Source organism: Cynara cardunculus, unplaced genomic scaffold (genome assembly GCF_001531365.2).
Source record: "Cynara cardunculus var. scolymus isolate 2C unplaced genomic scaffold, CcrdV1 Un_Scaffold_4324, whole genome shotgun sequence".
In the NCBI taxonomy this organism is placed as follows: domain Eukaryota; kingdom Viridiplantae; phylum Streptophyta; class Magnoliopsida; order Asterales; family Asteraceae; genus Cynara; species Cynara cardunculus.
Genome location: NW_020201838.1, coordinates 6,874 through 27,047, shown reverse-complemented (window position 1 = coordinate 27,047; position 20,174 = coordinate 6,874). Strand labels below are relative to the sequence as shown.

The 20,174-nt window shown below is 32.2% G+C and overlaps 2 protein-coding genes across 2 annotated transcripts; both read left to right on the top strand.

The window, feature by feature from the left end:
• Nucleotides 1-3,477: 3,477 nt before the first annotated feature.
• LOC112503996 (photosynthetic NDH subunit of subcomplex B 5, chloroplastic) lies at nucleotides 3,478-5,926 on the top strand. The gene is made up of 5 exons (XM_025107960.1): nucleotides 3,478-3,816; nucleotides 4,266-4,326; nucleotides 4,628-4,690; nucleotides 4,965-5,023; nucleotides 5,515-5,926. The coding sequence occupies exons 1-5, from the start codon at nucleotides 3,550-3,552 to the stop codon at nucleotides 5,743-5,745; spliced, it is 681 nt and encodes a 226-aa protein (XP_024963728.1). The 5' UTR covers nucleotides 3,478-3,549; the 3' UTR covers nucleotides 5,746-5,926.
• A 6,314-nt stretch (nucleotides 5,927-12,240) lies between these two features.
• LOC112503997 (serine/threonine receptor-like kinase NFP) lies at nucleotides 12,241-17,436 on the top strand. Its single transcript, XM_025107961.1, has 2 exons — nucleotides 12,241-13,332; nucleotides 16,362-17,436. Exons 1-2 carry the CDS (start codon nucleotides 12,241-12,243, stop codon nucleotides 17,094-17,096), a joined length of 1,827 nt encoding a protein of 608 aa, XP_024963729.1. The 3' UTR covers nucleotides 17,097-17,436.
• The last annotated feature ends 2,738 nt before the right edge of the window (nucleotides 17,437-20,174 follow it).

Sequence of the window (20,174 nt, the reverse complement as noted above, 5' to 3'; positions counted from 1 at the left end):
TCGATTATAATTATTATATAACAAAGAACATTTTAACAGTTTTGTTTTGTCATGTCTGTCTTGGCAGACCAAGACAGACAATTATGACTGTCTTGTTCTACTCCTGTCAATCGCATGACAAGCAATTAATGTAGTCATGTCTAGTCCAGTCTCATCGAGTCTATGCTTCAAGATGCCATTCGAAATTTCGATTGCCTAGGGTGTAAATGATACAAGACAACTTGCGAACTACTCGAGATCGACTCGATCAAAGCTCGGTCAACACTCGACTTGAATAGGCTCGGTTCGAACTCGAACTCGAGCTTGACTCGATATATTAACAAGTCGAGTCAAGCTACCCGTTACTCGACTTCGAAAAGCTCGTGAGATACTCGATTATTTTATATATAATTAGCTTTAAAATATAATCAGTTTTTATGATAAAATTTGTAAAATATAAATAATAAAAATGTCCTATACTTTTAGATATTTAAACAAAATTATGTATTTTTTAATTATAAAACTTAATCAATTACTTTTTATTAAAATCAAAATTAAGATAAGACAAAGAAAAACTATAAAAAGGGTTAGTGAAATTGTCCCACATTGGAAGAAATATGGTAAAGGAAGGGAAAAAATGTTACAAAAAAAGAGGGAGATGAATAGAATTTCTAACATTGTCTTTTTGATGATGAAGTTTGAAATTAATCCTTTAGTTTTGTAAAAAACCTTTTAAGTTTTAAAATTTATAAGAGAAAAACCCTAACTTTTCATAAATTTCATTGAGTGAGCTTTGTTCGAGCCTGATTCGAGTTTAGTACGAGCTTGATTTGAGTTCGAGTTCGAGCTTGAGAAATAGTTATCGAGTTTGATTCGAGCTTTGATATTTACAGCTTGCGAGTTTTTGAGTCGAGTTCGAGCTTGGAAATTGGGTTTCGAGTTCGAGTCGAGTATAGTGATACTCGAGCTCGACTCGCATCATTTACACCACTAGATTGCAAAACTGTTAGTAATATAACTTGACAAAAATATGGGTCTTTAGGTTATGTTGTTGATGCTCTTGGCGTTAAACTTTTGAGAATACGTGATAAAACTTGACTCTGAGCTTGGTTTCAACTCAGCATTTGGAAGTAACCCGTGCTCAGAAAATCACATATTTTTATGATTGTCGATTAAATTAAATTATTATTTACAGTCATTAAACAAGCACCGTAGCCATCGTGACCCATCTCCATATTCACCACAGTCGTAACCCAAATGTAGAGACCACTGTCGACCACCATAACTTTTCTTATTTCCAACAGTATTATGTTATGCTTTGAGGGCACAAATTGCAAGTTTGAGAGTAAGGTGGTAGTAGAATAATAATGGTCGAGTGCATATTCATGTATTTCAGTTAAGCTCAAGGAATAAGCTGCAACTGGGGGTCCACATGGGTTGGATTGGACAGTTTGAACAACCGATCCCAATCATAGATTGGGTTGAGTGGTTTGAAGGCTATATCTAATAAGATGATTATATTACAACGTCAAACCAATAAAAAGCAAATATTAGTAGTTTTTTTTTATTAGCCTAGATATCCAACCCGCTATGCGAGCCGACTAATTTCAGGGTGACCACCTGTTTTGCAGATAGCCTGGAGTCACCGCATTTGAACCTTTATGGCCACAAGAGAATTTTTGTTCCTCCTTGGATTTGAACCTGAAACCTCCAGGTACTTTTGACCTTTGGAGTCAAGGTCAAGCTCAAACCAATCAGACACCACCATTGTGGTTCAAATATTAGTAGTGGTTACTTAATCATTCAAGAATATTACAATTTTAAAGTAGGGACTAGAATATCGAACTGTTAATGGACTATGTAATCCTGTCTGTTACTAGACATTTAATAATTAATAATATGAAATTTTTAATCATTATAATTGTCGGATTTGGTTGGTTGGTTCGATTTGACATGGACCTAACCCATAACTGACCCTACCTTCATCGGTTTGTATATTTTATAAATCAAATTAACCTTAGGATCGGTTGAGTTTAGTGCCTCTATTTTTTTGGTTGGGTTATGTAGGTCGACGGTTTGGTCTATTTTTGTGCACTCCTACCTACAAACCGAATAGCTTGACCATATAAGCGATAAACCTTATATATTCAGTCTTTTCAAACAACCCCTAAATCGACTTATGTATTATATATCCCATTTAAAAGTAGGGCATAAAGTTTCAATTGGACGATATGATTGAAATATACTAACCTTTACATGCATATTTCGTAGCTTTTTTGGGTACTCATGTGGAGTTTTCACGTTTATACGTGTAGTCAAGGCTTATGCAAGAAATTACTTTAAATGACAAATGTGTATTCAGCGGCAATTTCGTACTTTTTAACTTTTTATTCAATACATAGTATTTTACCTTTCAGATTCATCGTGGGTAAGATTACAAAACATCGAAACAAAGCGTTAATTACAAAAATTGGTCTGATAGATTTCGTTTATCAACTGAATTTATTACAAATAACTACACGACATTTGTAATTTGTTTTGGATTTTCTCTCATGAACGACCATATGTTTTTTCTGTTAACTACAATCAAATCAAAGTTAGTTTTGTCATTTTATATTTTTCCAGTATTTTTTGTCAAAGAAACACCTAAAACTAATGGTCCTTTCTCCCTCTCCTCCAGCACCGTGGGGTTGAAGAGGTGAGCGAAGCAGGGAAGTGGGAAGTGTCATCGAAGATGGAAACAAATGATGAAGGAATTAAAAGGAATATGGGGACGAGACTGGTAATAGCCAATAGAAGGTAATTAGAAGCGGACCTACAAAGAGAGGAAGGGTGCATTAGCTCCCACTCCATCGAGCCGATGTAGTGGAAAAAGATTTAGAGGCGTGAAAATTCACTTGCTTTATTTCTTGCGTTTCTTGTATTTTGCAAAACTAAACTAAAGACATAAGTTTACGGTGACAATGTTGGTGTATGTTGTTGTGTTACGGTGGAAAAACGGGGTTCAAACCTTGCATTTGGCAAATTTCTTTATTTTTAAAATTTTAATTTAAAAAAATTGGAAGAAAAGGGTAAAAAAATATTTAATATTTTTGTGAGAAATTTTTATAGATTTATTTTTTATAGTTAAAATGTTTTTACCATTTGAATTTTTTTCTGAATCCGCTTATGAAAATAACTAATGAATGATTAGATTCCAGTGAGAACGAGAGTTAAGATGAGAAACCTAAAAAAGAATCTCCACCCTTGAATGGACATTAAAATGAGATGCATCAAGATGAGATGTATTAAGATGAATATCTGTATCAAATACGATTTATAGATGAGTTTGAGATTAAAGATATAATCAAGTATACAAATCACTTATTACGTTTTTTATCTTAACTTTCATTTTCAATAATGAATTCGTCAATAATGTATATTTTATTTTTAAGAAAATGATAAAAACATACGTGGTACCATCTTACTTGAGGTTGACATAACAAACATTCACCAAGCAGTGACGTGAGCATCATCTTACCGTGAAGAATCCGAAAAACCAAAGGCCACACAATTAGAAGCTAAACAAAAATGGCGGGGGTTTCACCAAAACCACTCTCTGCTTTATCCATTGCATCAAATTCAATCCCCAAAATCGTGGCTAAATCCCAACAATCTGCCGACGGGATTAGGGTTTCAAGCAATGCAATTTGTTATACGTCATTTGGAGTCAGATATAGAAGCTACAACAATGGCAGAAACGGGATAAGGAGATTGAATGCAGCTGGATTGACTGATATCGAACCTGATATCAATGAAGATCCTGTAGATCGGTGGGACAACACTGGCGTTAGTGACGTATGTTTTTTTTTTCTCTCCAATTTATTCCTTAATTTGAAATTTTAGTCGATTTTGAACTTGTAGATTTCGAATCCAACTTAATATGTTTGATTTGTATCTGTGAAGTGCTCTGTCATCGAATCATTGTTTTCTGTGAGGTTTTATGTTTTGATTGGTTGTTGCTGAAACTTTGCACAATTTGTTCTTTCCTTTTCATTGATGCTGCTTGCTCTGTTTTCTTACCATGAGTCATCAGCATAAGGCCCAGGCCTTCCAATAAACGCTGCATTTTCACACGTTTTGTTTCATATGTGAAAGAACACATGAAGATTGGTTTGGATTCATTAGGTTTATAAATGGTTATACTTTCATAGGAAAATTCGTACTTCAGTTTGGCTTTTAATCACTCTCTGTTTAGTTGCTTATGGTGGAACTCAATTTATGAACTGATTCTGGTGTTGGTGCAGGATGATTTCATCTATGGAGTTTATGATGGACACCACACATACAATGAAGGAGATGACAAATGTAAGAATATTATGTTTAAACTAATAACCCTAAAGGAAGTAATTTGAAAATGGTGTAAACCAATTGTTCCATTTTCTTTCATTTAGCATCTTCAATCTGCATGCACCATAAACGGAAGAAAACGGCCAAAAAGTTGTCGAATCTTGTGTTGCGAACAGTGGTTCGATTGGCGATGAAAAACAGGAATTCTTGGTTAAGTTCTCCATCTTAACGACATGGTGGACTCCATGTTCAGAATGGAATTGAATACTTCTGATCATATCATTGTTTGCTGGTCTAATGCTTTAAGTTCACATTTCAGCAACATTTTGGGGATCGATAGCAGAAGATTATGCAGCAATTGATCCTCCCACTGGTTTCCAAGGTACATCTCCCGTTTCTGATAACTTGTTTGCATTTTTGAATCTGGGTGTGGGAAGGATTCCGGATCATGATCTAAAATATTGTTCAAGCTGAACACTTTTGCTGAAGTATATATTTATACACGGCAAAACTCACACATGATCCCTTGCCCGCCTCCAGGGAGGTTGCCAGGTCGGGTTTGGGTTTTACTGGTAACCCATATACCGTGGGGCCAATGACCCTTTGATTCCATTGATGATACTAAACTGACAAGAATCTTCTTTTGCGAGCACCAGGTCTTATCTCGTGGCTATTTCTCCCCTCCGTGGCTCTTGGGATGTACCTCAATGTTCCGGTTAGACTAACTCGAAACTTTTCTTCTTAAGGCGTATCTGAATGCGTTAAAGAATACAATGAAAGCTAGAAAGAAAGTATTTGATATTTATGAACTACTTATTTATGTTAGGATATGTGGAACCTTTCCAATCTCTCTTTAAAAGAGCCCTTAGGGTGCTTTTGGTACCCATCGTGAGTGAGATTGTGGAAGGTTTTTATTTAGGATAGTTTAGTAATTTATCTGTCTTGTCTCATCTTTGTGGTTTTTGTTTAACCTATTTTGGTGGGACAAGAAAACTGCATTTTTGTCCCATTCAGTCATGTCCTGGTCTCATTGTTGCACCACAACAAGTTTTTATTTTATCATGTCCTGTCCTGTCTAGCGTACGAAATATACCCCTATAGAAAGACAGGAGGATCTTACATATATACAGGTTTGATAATCAGTGTATAGCTGATGTGGGACTTCATCTTTTTTGGTGACAACGATATTAATGTTTACATTTGCAGGGTGAGTATTTGTACATTGGGGCCGCCATATTCATCGTAGTATTTTGCATAATCGAGATGGACAAACCGAGTGAGGCGTACAACTTCGAGCCACAAATTTACAACATGGAGAGGGGTGCTCGAGACAAGCTAATATCGGACTACAACACGATGGATATTTGGGACTTCAACGAGAAATATGGGGATCTTTGGGATTTCACCGTGACTGAAGATGATATAATGAAGAGATAGATAATTCTATCGTATTTAACGTCAAAAAAGGAGTTAAATATTACAGAATACTACCTCTTGTATATGTAAAACGCTTTTTGGATTTGAGGTAGCCAAAAGCTCCTTTTTCGTTTTGTATACAATCATTTCAGAAAATATGTGCAACGGATATTTGTGATTTCTTATGACTGTTGTTTGATTGGTCGATTGAGGCAAACACGAAATTGGAGCATTTTGCTTACCCCAATGATTTTGACGTTGGTCATCGTACAACTTTGGAAGACCAGGGCATACAATGTACAAGGTTTTATAGTGTGCACATTCTTAATATATATATATATATATATATATATATATATATATATATATATATAAATTATTAGGTTTCGGAGTGAGTACATCCTCGATATCCTCCAAATTGAGTTGCTATGAAAAGGACCAAGAATCTCAATACTGCAAAATTGAGAGATGATGCATGTGAAATCTCCAATTTGTCCCTAGAACTTCCAATATTAAAATTTAATGCCAAGTGGTTTTGGTCCATATTAAACAAAATCTGGTTATGGTCGTCATGGAGTTTATTGATTTTATCACCTCTCCACATTTATACGTCTTATTCATGTCCCACCAATGAAATTAAGACACATCATATTTTCATTTATTTAATTCATGTTTATATTCTTTCTCTGCTTATGTGTATTCATATGATTGAGGGACATGGAAATTTGGGATATGTGATTTTTATTCGAGATGGGTATGTTAAAAGATATCGCGACCTTTGAAGCACTTCTGATGGAATTTGGTGGCTAATTGTACACGTGTTTAACGCATGTGTGTATCGTATTATATTTAATAAAATAAAACAAGAAACAAGGTCGATCAGATAGATAATTATCAGATCAAACTGTAAAATGTAACGATTACTTTTATAGTTTTTGCGTTTTAAAAACCGGTTCCAAATTTTTGTGTATATCACATAGGCCAAAACTGTAGTTTACTCCCTTTTCTTTTGATGTCATATAAATATCTAATTTTTAATTAAAATTATTATTTGAAAATTTGTCAAATTTATTGTAAATACATTTCAAAGGGTGGAGCATAAAAGTTGTCCAAGTAGAAATAGTGATCATTTTCCATTTGCTTTCTAGATATCCAAGCCAAGACTCAAGAAAGTCATGATATAACCCTTTTTATACTATAAAAAATAAGTTTAAATCAACCATAAAATTTAATAAAAATAATTATTATAAGGAGTTAGATAATGTAAATTAAAGGGTTGTTTGTTTACGTCTTAGTAGTTTCATTAAGAGGCGGTCTCTGAATCGTTAAGAGGTGAATCTTGTTTGACAAAAAAATAAAAATAAAAATAAAAATCAATTCAATACATTTCTTATGTACCGATGGGTGCTATGTTGGATTTGAATCAGATTGCGGGTCAATCTATATTGATTGACTGCCTCCATTATGTTGTTACTAGCAAATACCATTATTTTTGGTTTTGACTCTTCCAAATCATTCTCACAGGAGATCCGGACCCTTTTTTTTCTGATCCTTCGATAAAAAGATTCATTCTCTTCATAAAAAATAGGAAGTAGAACCAATAAAACCAATAAAGATGTCGTTCTTCATTCATACCTGGAGTTGAATACCCCATCCAAGAATTGTTTTGGATCCAGTCCCTATGAATCAATAGAAAAGGCAAATCTCTTATGATACACGAGATTCGGCTCGCCTCTTAATAGTTCTAAAACCATCTGAATGATTTTGTCTTAGGTCCCCCTTAACCATTCAACGCCCCAATTTTATTATGAACAATTACCAAATTGGGTTGGGCCTAGCTCAACCCGTCCAACCCGCCGCTAGTATGTAATTTTTATAAATATATATATATATATATATGTTTATTATGTGTATATATTAATAATATATAAATTTTGTATAACTTTTATTGATATTATGTTTTATTTTATTTTAACTAAACGTATAGATTACCAAAAGAGATTCACGATCAAAAAATGATGACAAATAAACTAATTAATTGGGAAAATTATTGAATTTTTTTTGCACCAACAACAAATTGATACGTTGAAAAATATGAATGATATTGATAGATATTTAGTTAATGAATCCATCAATCTAAGTACCCCCGTCATTTTATGTTGTACTTTAGTGGAAAGAAAATGCTTAGTTATAACATTTCGCTACAATAACATTAGATCTTATAGGAGGCCTAAAATGTATAAGCGTTCTAATATGATACTTTATAGAACGAAACAAGAAAAAATGTCTTATTTACAAAGAGTTACAATATTATTATAGGATGATTTTGTGTGTCTTAACAAATTCTATGACGCTTTTAAAATAAAGTGTTGTATTAGTTATCTTATACGACACGACTTGAAAATGTGTCATATGAACATAAGTGTCCTATAAATAGATGAGTTTATGAAACATTTCTCAAAATGTTTCTATAAAAAAACTAATACGACATTTTACATAAAGATCAATCTAAAACACTTGTTGAAACGTCCAAAAACGTCCTATAAACCTATTGTAATCTTTTTAGATAGAACGTTTTATAGTATGATCTATAAACTTAAGTTTTATTATTTCAGTCGTTAAATTTATGCAACTACTAACCCCCAACCCAACCTAACCCGTCTCAACCCGCAAGATTTGGGTTGGGTTATACTTTTGAATGAGTTGGTTGAGTTGAGATTTTTCCATACCGCCATAATTGGGTTGGATTATAAAAATGTTGTAAACCGTCCAACTCAACCTGCATAAACCCATAGATATGAATTTGAAATGTTCTTGAAGGTTTTATAAAATATTTTACTAAAAACTATTATCACATAATCATGAAAAATAATGCTTTAATGATTGTACCATTTGTATCAATTATTGTATATATTTCCGTTCAAAAAAGTCAAGTATAAGATAGACTTTCTGTTGTTGAATTGATTCACATCTTGAATTATGCTGTTGTGATAACGAAAAGACGTCATTTGTGAAACCGTCGTCTTCTTTCTTATCATTACACCTCATGACAAGTCATGCTTCTGTAATATCTAATAATATAAGGTGTAACCAGTTTCGTAGCTCGAAAATATGAGGCATATAATTTTAGACCAGCATTTTCCAACCCCTTCGTTGGGATGCAACTGTATGACATCTCGATATCAATTTCAACTTGTGGAATTTTGCGGTACGTTTGAAGATAAAGCTACGACCTTGGTGTAATGTTACAGTGGTAATATATCTTAGCACTGCTTTGTTAAATAACTTATTAAAACATGGGTTTTTATACTATTTACATATAGGGTTGGATTTCAGTGAGAAAGGTAAGAAGAAATCATTCTAATTGAAGATCAACACTAATAAGATGTATCAGATCAATTCTCCTCTAAATCGCAATTTTATAGATGAATATGAGATTAAAATGATCAAATATAGAGATCTCTTCTTACGCTTCTCACATTTTTATCGAAACCCAACCCTTTATATATAACTGTAAACATTTTTTTGAAAAATGTAAAAGTGAACATAAAATATAATTTAGTTATAAAAAATATTGAAATTATTAACGTAAAAGTATTTGATACGTTGAGGTGGAAATGTCGCTTTCAATTTTGCTGTAAATTTAAAAGTCAAGATTGAAGACTCCCAAAAAGTTACTCCATTCCCTTCTTGCTTTTTGCAAGAAATTTCTATAATAATTTATTTGTTTATTTATAGTTATTTTTCTAACATTAATCCTAAATTCTATCTGAAACCATGAGTTGGTGTATGATTGGTTTGAATTTAGACTTTAAAGGTAAAAAAAATATTTGAAGTTCTCAGGTTTGAATCTATTGAGAAATAAAAATCCTTTTGTGGTCACGGATAGAGGTGTTCAAAAACCCGACCAACCCAATATGAAATAACCCAACCCGAAGCAACCCGATGTCTAATCGAGTTGTAAAATTGTCAAACCGTTGATATTGAGTTACTATTATTTGAACTCAACCCAACCCGATGAACCCAATATTCTTTTATTTTTTGTATTTAATATGATTGTTGAACTTATATTAATATATACATTAGACAATTACACTTATCATGTATGATTTTCATATACACATATTTTCAATCTATTCACATCTCTATATAACTTATTCATATATATGTTCAGTAACTGTGAACATATGTAAATTGAGAAAATTAACTGAATGTGATATACGTAAAAAATATGGATAAGTTGTATCAAATGATTGACGATGAAAAAGAAATTATAAGTAGAGAAATAACATATTCTAGGTTAGAATAATATTCTAATGTGCCAAAGTATCAACCCGACTAACCCGTACGGGTTGGATATGGTTGGGTTGCACTTTGGTTTGAGTTGGGTTGAGTTAAGATTTTTCAAACCGCAAGATTAGGTTGGATTGTTCAAATGTCTTCAACCTGATCAACCCAACTCATTAGCACCCCTAGTCACGTAGGTTCAAATACAGTGACTCGGGACTATTTGTCAAGCGGGTGGTAGTGCTGAGATTAGTCGGCTCGTATACGGATTGGATATCCAAGTTAATTAAAAAAAACTATTTGAAAATTAATTTTATATTACTTAAAAGTTTTTGAACTTTTTTTTCCTATTCCAAATTTACTTGTTTAGCTATTTTCATTTTGAGAAATATATGTTTTAAAAAACACGTTAAATGATTTTAAAAAATGTTTTAGTTATTAATATATTTTTCTGCCGCTTTTAATAAAAAGATATATAACTTAAAAAATGTTTATTTTTTTGAAATACATTTTCAAAACATGTTAAATCTTATGTATATCATATGTCAATAACAAATATTAAAATAAGTATTTTTATATCACAAAACTTTAAATTTAACTTTAAAAAAATGATTTCTTAAAATAGAATTCGTATAAGAAGAGCATGTTCCGTTTCTTAATTTAATGGCATGCTAATGTTTTGTTGAGAATGAAGATAATTAAACTTGTGATGGTATATTGTGTTTAAGGGCTAAGGGTTGTGAGAGTAGAATAATATAATTTTATAGAAAACATTACACCATTTATATATCATAAAAGTCGCCCCTGAGGTGTCAACTAATTGTATCATAGGTTGTCCTCACTAGAAGACAAAATAAGGGTCAAAATCGTTTTGGGGGGTAATGTGGGGCTTTCTGGGGCAATTTAGTCATGATCAAATATAATATCTAATTTTTGTTCCCCAAATCAAATACATATGGGCCTCTCCGTACATTCTGGTCAAGATCGCCCCCAATAAGTCAAGATCGCCCCCAAGGGCGATTTGAAAGGCTATTTTGTGAAAATACTCTAAAAAAAATGGTTATATTGTTAGCGTACTATAAACTAGTATATTTTGGCCAATTTTCCTATTATATTTGTGTATGTATACATATACACTAAATGTATAAATAATAAAATATTTTAATTAATTTTTTAAAAGAAAAATAGCAAAAACATAAAATGACCATAATACCCCTCATTTAATTGGATTCAACGAAAAAGTTAACGGCCGTTAGAATGAGAGATGAAATTTGTTTGAAAGTGACAAACGTTAAGGACAAAGCTGAGAAAATAAAGTTGAAAAACGAAAACCGTCAAAATTGACAAACATTAGGGACCAAAAATAAACTTCACTCTAATTTTTTGAAAATGAATTTTGCATCAAAATATAGCGAATTTTCTATTCTTTCATGTTCTTTTCTTATTATTTCAAAATTCTTTCATGGGGTTGGGGTTGGGGTTGTCTCCAGAGGGAGAGCACAGATTCATCATGAGAGGGGGCACTGAATCATTGTTCACGGTATATATAATATTAATTTCTTTTATATTTTTAATATTCAATATATAACATTAATTATTTTTAAAAAAAAATTAAGAGAATAAGTTAAAAAGACAAATTTACCCCTAACGTAAAAGGGCGTAAGATGGAGTTAATGGATCTCAAGTTAACCGTGTAAATTCAAGAGACCAATCTTTTATACGACGAATAATCGTATGAGAATGAGAGTTAAGGTGAGAAGCGTAAGAAGAGATCTGAACCTTTGATCATTTTTAATCCCAAACCCACCAATGAATCATACTTGATGCGATGATTGATCCAGTGCATCTCGGTGCATCCCATCCTAACATGTATCAAAAGGTAAAAATTATTTCTTACGTTTCTCATCTTTAACTCCCCCTTCTCACTCACGAGAATCCAATTATATAAGCACAAAACAAAAACCAATAATATACTTGAAATACCTTTTAAGGATGAAACCCAAAATTTAAGCTATAAATTAGGACCAAGAATGTAGTTTGTGGCAGCCATGGATGATGATAAAAGAGTTTTGTGGACTTTAGCCACCATGGTTTGACCAAGAGTGGCCCCAACCACTTTTGAATAGACTCCCAAATGACTTGATTTGATGGTCAAGTTGAAATCACCAAGCTCCCCTTCTTAAAAACCACACCATCACCAAACACCAAAATCCCATTTCCCAAAACACAATGACCCTCACCCTCCTCCCAATTCTCTTCCTTTTCTTCTTCCAACTCTCATCACCCCAATCCCTACCTTCAAACACCACTGGCTATGCCTGCAACTCTAACCAAACCGCACCCTCTTGCCAAACCTATGTCTTCTTTCAAGCCATGGGTCCGAACCAACTCGACCTAGCCTCCATCGGTGACCTCTTCAATGTGAGCCGGCCGACGATTGCCAAACCCAGCAACTTAACCTCCCTAACTTCACCTCTTTCCCCTAACCAACCCCTCTTTATCCCAGTCACTTGTTCATGCAACTCAGTTAACACCACTACGAACCTCTCTTATGCTAAACTCAACTACACCATCCAAGCAGGTGACACCTTTTATATTGTTTCTACTGCCCTCTTTCACAACCTCACAACCTACCAAGCTGTGGAAATTGTCAATCCTACCCTTGTCCCTACGAACCTCACCATAGGTGAAGATGTCATCTTTCCGATCTTTTGCAAGTGCCCAACAGATACCCAACTCCAGAATCAAGTCAGGTATCTGATTTCTTATGTTTTTCAACCATCTGACACCATAGCTGCAATTGCTTCAAGATTTGGGGTGACAGTAAATTCGATAGTTGAAGCAAATGGCGATGGGATTCGGCCTTCCGAGACTGTTTTCGTGCCCGTTTCGCAGCTTCCTGTGCTCACACAGCCGGCTCCGACTGTTAACACTTCGGTTGGCGGAAGGAGTGATCGAAGAAGAGGGGAGGTTATCGGATTGGGAATTGGAGTAGGGATTTGTGGAGTTCTGCTGATCTTGATGGGTGGTTTGTTGGCCTATAGAGAATCTTGGTGGAAGAAGAGGGCAGGGAAAAACAAGTATGCTGATGCAGAAAGCAAGAAGCTTGATAAAGTGGGAGAGTCTCTCATGGCTGATGTTTCAGATTGTTTGGATAAGTATGAAGTGTATAAAATCCAAGATTTGAAGGAAGCAACAGATGGTTTTGATGAAAGAAGGTTGATGGGAGGGTCTGTTTATAAGGGCTGTCTTCATGGGAAGCAGTATGCAATCAAGAAGATGAAATGGAATGCTTGTGAAGAACTCAAGATCTTGCAAAAGGTACATCACTTCATCATACATCTTTCACTCTTCTTTTCGTTAACATGAGCCCTCAAATGCAAACCATCCAATTTGTACAAACCGTGCAAACCAAACTCTTCATCCGTCGATTTCATTGCTTAATCTTATGAAATTTTTTCATGAAATTGTTTCATCTTGTTCTGATAAAGTTGTTTCATATATGATTATGAAATTGTTTCATATAATACTTAATGAAATTTTAATGAAACTGTTTCGTGTATTTCTTTAAAATTAAAATAATAAAGATAATTAAGACCTTCCACAATAAAAATGATTAATCAACCTCTCATAATTACAAAAAAATGAACAAAATGAAAAATTATGATTGGTTGAATGAGGTTTGCACGATTTGTACAAATTAAGTAGTTTGTATTTGATCGTTCATCTCTCTCTATATATATACACATATACAGATTCAAGTGAGATAAAAGACTATTTTCGTGAGATAAGATTTTTATATTTGAAACTTCATAACAAAATGTTGTGAAAGATAAAAAAAATTGAATCTTCACAGGTAATGTAAAGGTTATTTTTACAGTGTTTTGCTGTAAAATTTTAAATATTCATTTTATAACAAGTTTTTTATTAATTAAATTTTGTACATTGTGGACGGAAAATTTTGAAAATAGAAAAACCCAACAAAAACCTTTTTGCAAGGATGACGACTATGATAATAATGAATTAAAGAAGCTTAGGTTAGGTAATATGAATGTCTTATTCACTGATGATTAGTTTTTTTTAATATATATATATATATATATATATATATATATATGTGGATATGTTCAAACGAGAAGCTAAATATTTTACGAGAAGATGAGAAGTTTCAATATCATATAAGATTACACAAATGATAACACAAGCTTAATCGTATGTGATTAAACGCATGTTGTATTGACAACACATAGACGCTTAATTATATATGATTAGACGCATCCAAAAGAGTGTAATCATATATGATATTGAAAATTCTCGTCTTTTCGCAAAATATTTAAATTCCTGCATGATTCTTCCTCTCTCTATATATATGGTTGGGTTCCGTTGAGAAGGAGAGTCAAGTTGAGAAGCGTAAGAAGAGATATTTATCCTTGGATGCACATGAGGATGAAATGCACCGAATCGATCCCTTAATTTATCAATCGCGATTCATGGATGAGTTTGAGATTAAAGGTGATCAAGGATCCAGATTCCTTCTTATACTTCTCACCATAATTCTCCTTCTCGCACAATTCTTCGTGTATATATACTTGTATATCTGAGATCATACTTGGATGAGTTGATCTTGTCAAGGCTTTTACAAGAAAACACTGAAATTCTACAAGAACGACCACCATTCACATGAAAAGGACGTCGAACCTTTATTAAAAAAAATACATGAAACCTCCATATAAAAAAATATGTCTTATAAAAAATGTGGTTTCATCGGTGTCCAACACACACACATATATATATATATATATATATAATCATATATATGGAGAGAGTTTTGTCTTGTATAAAAAGTTTGAATGTAAATTTGTTGTGTTTCGACCCAAGTTTTTACAACTTATAATTGTTGTTGCCTTTTTTAATTAAATATAATATAATAAAACATATTGTATTTCCGGTCTTTTTTTTAAAAAATATTTTAAAAAAAATAAAGATTCTGTTTTGTAAATAAAAAATTAAAATAAGCAAAAGGAGGGAGCGACATATGAATATATAAATAAACAAAAAATAGAGCCTTAAAAAGTTATCTTCAATATTCAATGATAACATTTAGTGTTTTTAAATATACAAAAAGTCATATGGGTCGGCTTCATTCATTGTTTTTTCTTTTATGCGGTGGTGGATGGGTATGACATCAGACACACACATATATATATATATATATATACCGGGATCATATGTAACTAATGTTTTTTTCGTGAGACCGATAAGATCAATTATCAACTATTGGATTAAATCTACAATCCCAATATTCATAATCACAAAATTGTCACGAGACTTTTCAATAATTACAAAATTGCCAACGTGTAATTTAAACCATTAGATCATTAGCTTATAAAGTTGATCAATGAACATAAATTGGTCTAACGGGTCTCACGAAAAACTTTTGGTCTCACGTGAACCCAATCATATATATATATATATATGGGATTATGTGAAATCAAGAATTTTTCGTGAGAGTTGTAAGACCAATTCTCAACTCTTGGATAAGATCTACAATATGAACATTTATAATCACAAAATTGTCACGAGACTTCTCAATAATCACAAAATTGTCACCGTGCAACTTTAGACTATTAAATCATTAGCTTATAAAGTTGATCAATAAACATAAATTAGTCTTACAGGTCTTACAAAAAAATCTTTGGTCTCATGTAAACCCAACCATATATATATATATATATATATATATATATATATTATGAGGAATATTATATAAAAAGATAATTAATTTACGAGAATATCAGAAGAAATATAGATTATATAATATATTAATAAACAATAATATAAAAAGAATTAAAAATTAAGATAATTATCATTTTAAATTTAATAAAACATTAAAAATTTCATCATATTTTTTAGATTTTTTTAATTTTAATTAATTAATACTTTTTTATCTAAGTTTTATGTAAAAAAAAAAACTAGATATACTATTGATAAAATAATTTCATAATTTTCATCAAGTATCTGTATCATATATGATATCTATGATCAATTCATATGTGATAATTGTAGATGTTTTTGTTAATAATATGTGATTATATATTTTTACGTTTATAGATCTTTTTGTGATGTAAATATTATCACATGTGATAATACGTCATTTATATTCATATTTATATTATCATATGTTAAACGAAGTTTATCACATGTGATTTAAAACGTGGATACACAAATTAGAGAAAAAAATGGTGAAAAAGATTATGTATGTGTGTGTGTGTATATATATATATATATATATATAATTGAATAAATTGTATCAGAATGAAACTAATTTTACTTTCATTTTCAATTTGAAGATAAACCATGGCAATTTGGTGATGTTGGAGGGATTTTGTATAGACCCTGAAGATGCAAATTGTTATCTGGTTTACGAGTATCTCGAAAATGGATCTCTTTATACACAACTGCATCAAAGTAAGAAGGAGAAGCTGAGTTGGAAAACGAGACTACGAATCGCCGTTGATGTAGCTAACGGTCTTCAGTACATCCATGAACACACTAGGCCCCGAGTTGTGCACAAGGATGTCAAGAGTGGCAATATTCTCTTGGACGCAAACATGCGAGCCAAGATTGCCAATTTTGGGCTAGCTAAATCAGGATGCAATGCGATAACAATGCATATTGTTGGAACTCAAGGATATATCGCCCCTGAGTACCTATCGGATGGTGTGGTCTCTACGAAAATGGATGTTTTCTCTTTCGGGGTTGTTTTGCTTGAGCTCATTTCCGGGAGGGAGGCAGTTGATGACAATGGAAAGGCTTTGTGGGTAGAAGCGTATGAAATTTTCAACGGAATAGAGGACAAATATAAATATAAGCTGGGAGATTTTATGGATGACGTTCTTTTGAAAGAATCATGCTCAATTGACAGTGTCATGAATGTAATGTCAATCGCCATCGCTTGCTTACATAAGGATCCTTCAAGAAGACCAAGTACAGTGGACATTGTCTATGCGTTGTGTAAGAGTGATGATTTGTTCTACGATCTCTCTGAGGATGGCCTATCGCCACGTCAAGTTCTTGCAAGATAGGTTTAGTTCGATAATTTTGAGTACTGGAAGCTTGAGAAACAGAATCCACTGCTACGCCTTGCGTAAGAAGGATTATGTATTCTCCGATCTCTCTAAGGATGACTTATCAACATATATGCCAATTTTCTGCAAGATAGGTTTATATATGTAAAATAAAACCGGTAATCGTGGGTGTCTGAGCTAGCTTATGCATACTCGACCTGATCCATGGGTACCTAAAGATCAAAGATAGGAATATCTCAAGTGGCTCTGAAACCTACGAGAAAGAGTCACAATACCTAGCCTTTATATCGGTAAATTTAAGTAATAAAAGCGTGGTAAACATAATGTCGAATGCTATATCGTCATACTTTTTCTATTCGTTATTATTAAATGGTATATAGTTTTCAAAATTTAAGATGAACCATGTATCATCTTGTTATGTTTTGTTGAGAAGTAAATTATCATTAAGGGTCCGTTTACCAAACGCTTACCCAGGTAAGCGCCTACCAAGTCATATTACCTTATCGGATGAATATGACAAAAACCAAAAATCTTACCCGGTAAGAGCAAGACAAGGAACAAGAGTCTTACCCGGTAAGTGAAGGCGACGACTCTTACCACGGTAAGAGCTTATAATGTAAATTCTTGCATACAGTGCCGTTTTGATTGACGAAAATCTTACCCAATAAGTAACTAATAGTGTTGAATTTTACCGATAAATACTTATCGGATAAGTTTTTAGTAAACGGCCTTTAAAATATGTATTCTATGAGATTGCAAAGTCACGATGATCATAAATTATTGAGTGAGAATGATAATACCATAAAAGGATTTAAAAAAAATACAAAAACTTTAATAAAATAATTTACTAAAGAAATTAAATTTTAGATGTGTTGTTGTCAAAGCATAAAAAGTTGATAATCTATTCGAGTATTAAAACAAATTTTGTCTTTAAAGATGGGGTGGTTGTGATCACATCTACCCAAAAAGTTTATATGTTATGGGTGTGCGAGTTTATCTCAATTTTAATGTTTCATTTTCTTTGTTCTAGTCGATATTATAATACGATTTTATGTGATTTTTTGAAAGCGATACTGTTTTTATTTTTGAATAAAATATAAATATGAAAATATTATAAAAAATAAAAAAATATTGATATTAATATCAAATTAACTATTTAAAATTTCTCCTTTTTTGTGTTTTTGTGTAATTCATTTTTTATTTTTGGTTTAATAATACAATTTTTTTAAAAAATAATAATTAAGTATTTTGTTAGAACTTAATGATTATCATAATTATATTTTAGTTTTTTTATATTTAAAATAAAATGTTTATCCTCTATTTGATTATGTTTATCTAAAGTTAGTTACACGAATTGAAACATGAAATGTGTGTGTGTGGAGGTTCAAACGAGAATACCCCCATTTTACAAGAACGCAAGAACACCCTAATCACATGTGATAATACATGTGAGGAGACCCTCTGATGTGCGGACGACGTGTTCTACGACTTAGGCCGCGCCAAGGTTACATGCGTCTATGATTTAGCATCACATGTGATGGTCTTGATAGATTATAATATCATATCAACAACACCTTTATCAAATGTGATAATACTTGTGAGGGGACTTAGTGGTGTAAGGGCGACTTGGCCCGCAACCAAGATCACATCGAAAATCGTCCGCGTCTCTAATTTAGCATCACTTGTGTATCGTATGTGATGAAATAATAGTATCACACGTGATTATCTATTGTAAAAGAGCGTTTTTGCGTTCTCGTTTGAACCTTTTACATATATATATATATATATATATATATATATATATATAAGGTTAGATTTTGGTGAGAAATATAAGAGAAGATCTTAATCCTTGGATCAATTTTAACTGGTAACAAATAATTTTTTTTATATAATTAAATAGTTTTTTTTTTCATGCACACAATCTTTTTATTTCAAGATTTTAAGACTCAGATTATTGGAATTCAATATTTATTCGATGGAAAGAGAGATTTATCAAACGAAACACATACTCACCAATTGAATATTTTTATTTTTAATTACATTTAACAAATATAATATTTTTTTTTTAAATTTTTTTATAATTAATCGTTGTTGTTTGCTTTTTAAGTCACTAATGGATTTTTTGATTCACGTTAGTCTTCTTGTTGTAGTTTTTATTATGCTCATGGGTTTTTATTCACATTGAATTAATTAATTTATTAATATGTGAGATTTTGGTTAAATAGTTAAAAAGAATGCATTTTTTAATTATTTATTATTCAACATATGATGTGAAATTTTAATTACCGTCTCATTTCAGTATTTTAGATTTATATTTATTATCATGATAATAACGTGAAATCTTGACAAAACATTTGGGCCATGTCATCATTAGTAAGTCTATTGATTAATCAAACCCTTAAATAAACAAAAAGTTTGATCCAAACCCTTAAATGACGATTTTAAAAATTAGCCCCTCAAAATAAGAACTAAATGAAAGTTGATTTCATTTTTATGCAATTTTTCTTTTTGAATTCAACAAGTTTCGGAAATTTAACAAGGCTGATCTTTGAAATTATTGATTTCACATTTAACCCCTTCTCTTTGACATTTTTTTACACCTCGATCCTACTTAACATTTCCAGTTCAAATTCTTTCCCGATAACCTAACTTGAGATTTTTCAATCAACGTGAATATAAATAATTACTTGTAATATTTATTTACTGTTACGTTACAAATTAGTTGGGTCCTTTGTACCGAATATAATGATTACGTGTTTATTTGAGTTTGGCTTTCGTCATCGTATAGTGAGTTTTAATGCATTGTCGGTTTCATCGTTACAAAAAATGTTTTTGTCGTTTAATGGCAACCGTTAGGACGTCGTTGCAACTCTCAAACCCTAACCAATCGACTCCTTTTACGTCTAAAGATCGTCACTTGAATATCCAAGAACTCAGACAAAAATTCTTGATCTTCGGTAGCAACTTAATTAATAACTTCAGAGGTCGTTTATCATCTCGATTTTGTGTAGGTTTTTTTATTTATGTTCTCAATGAGCTACTGTTCCGTTACAATAACCATCGTTGATTAGTACC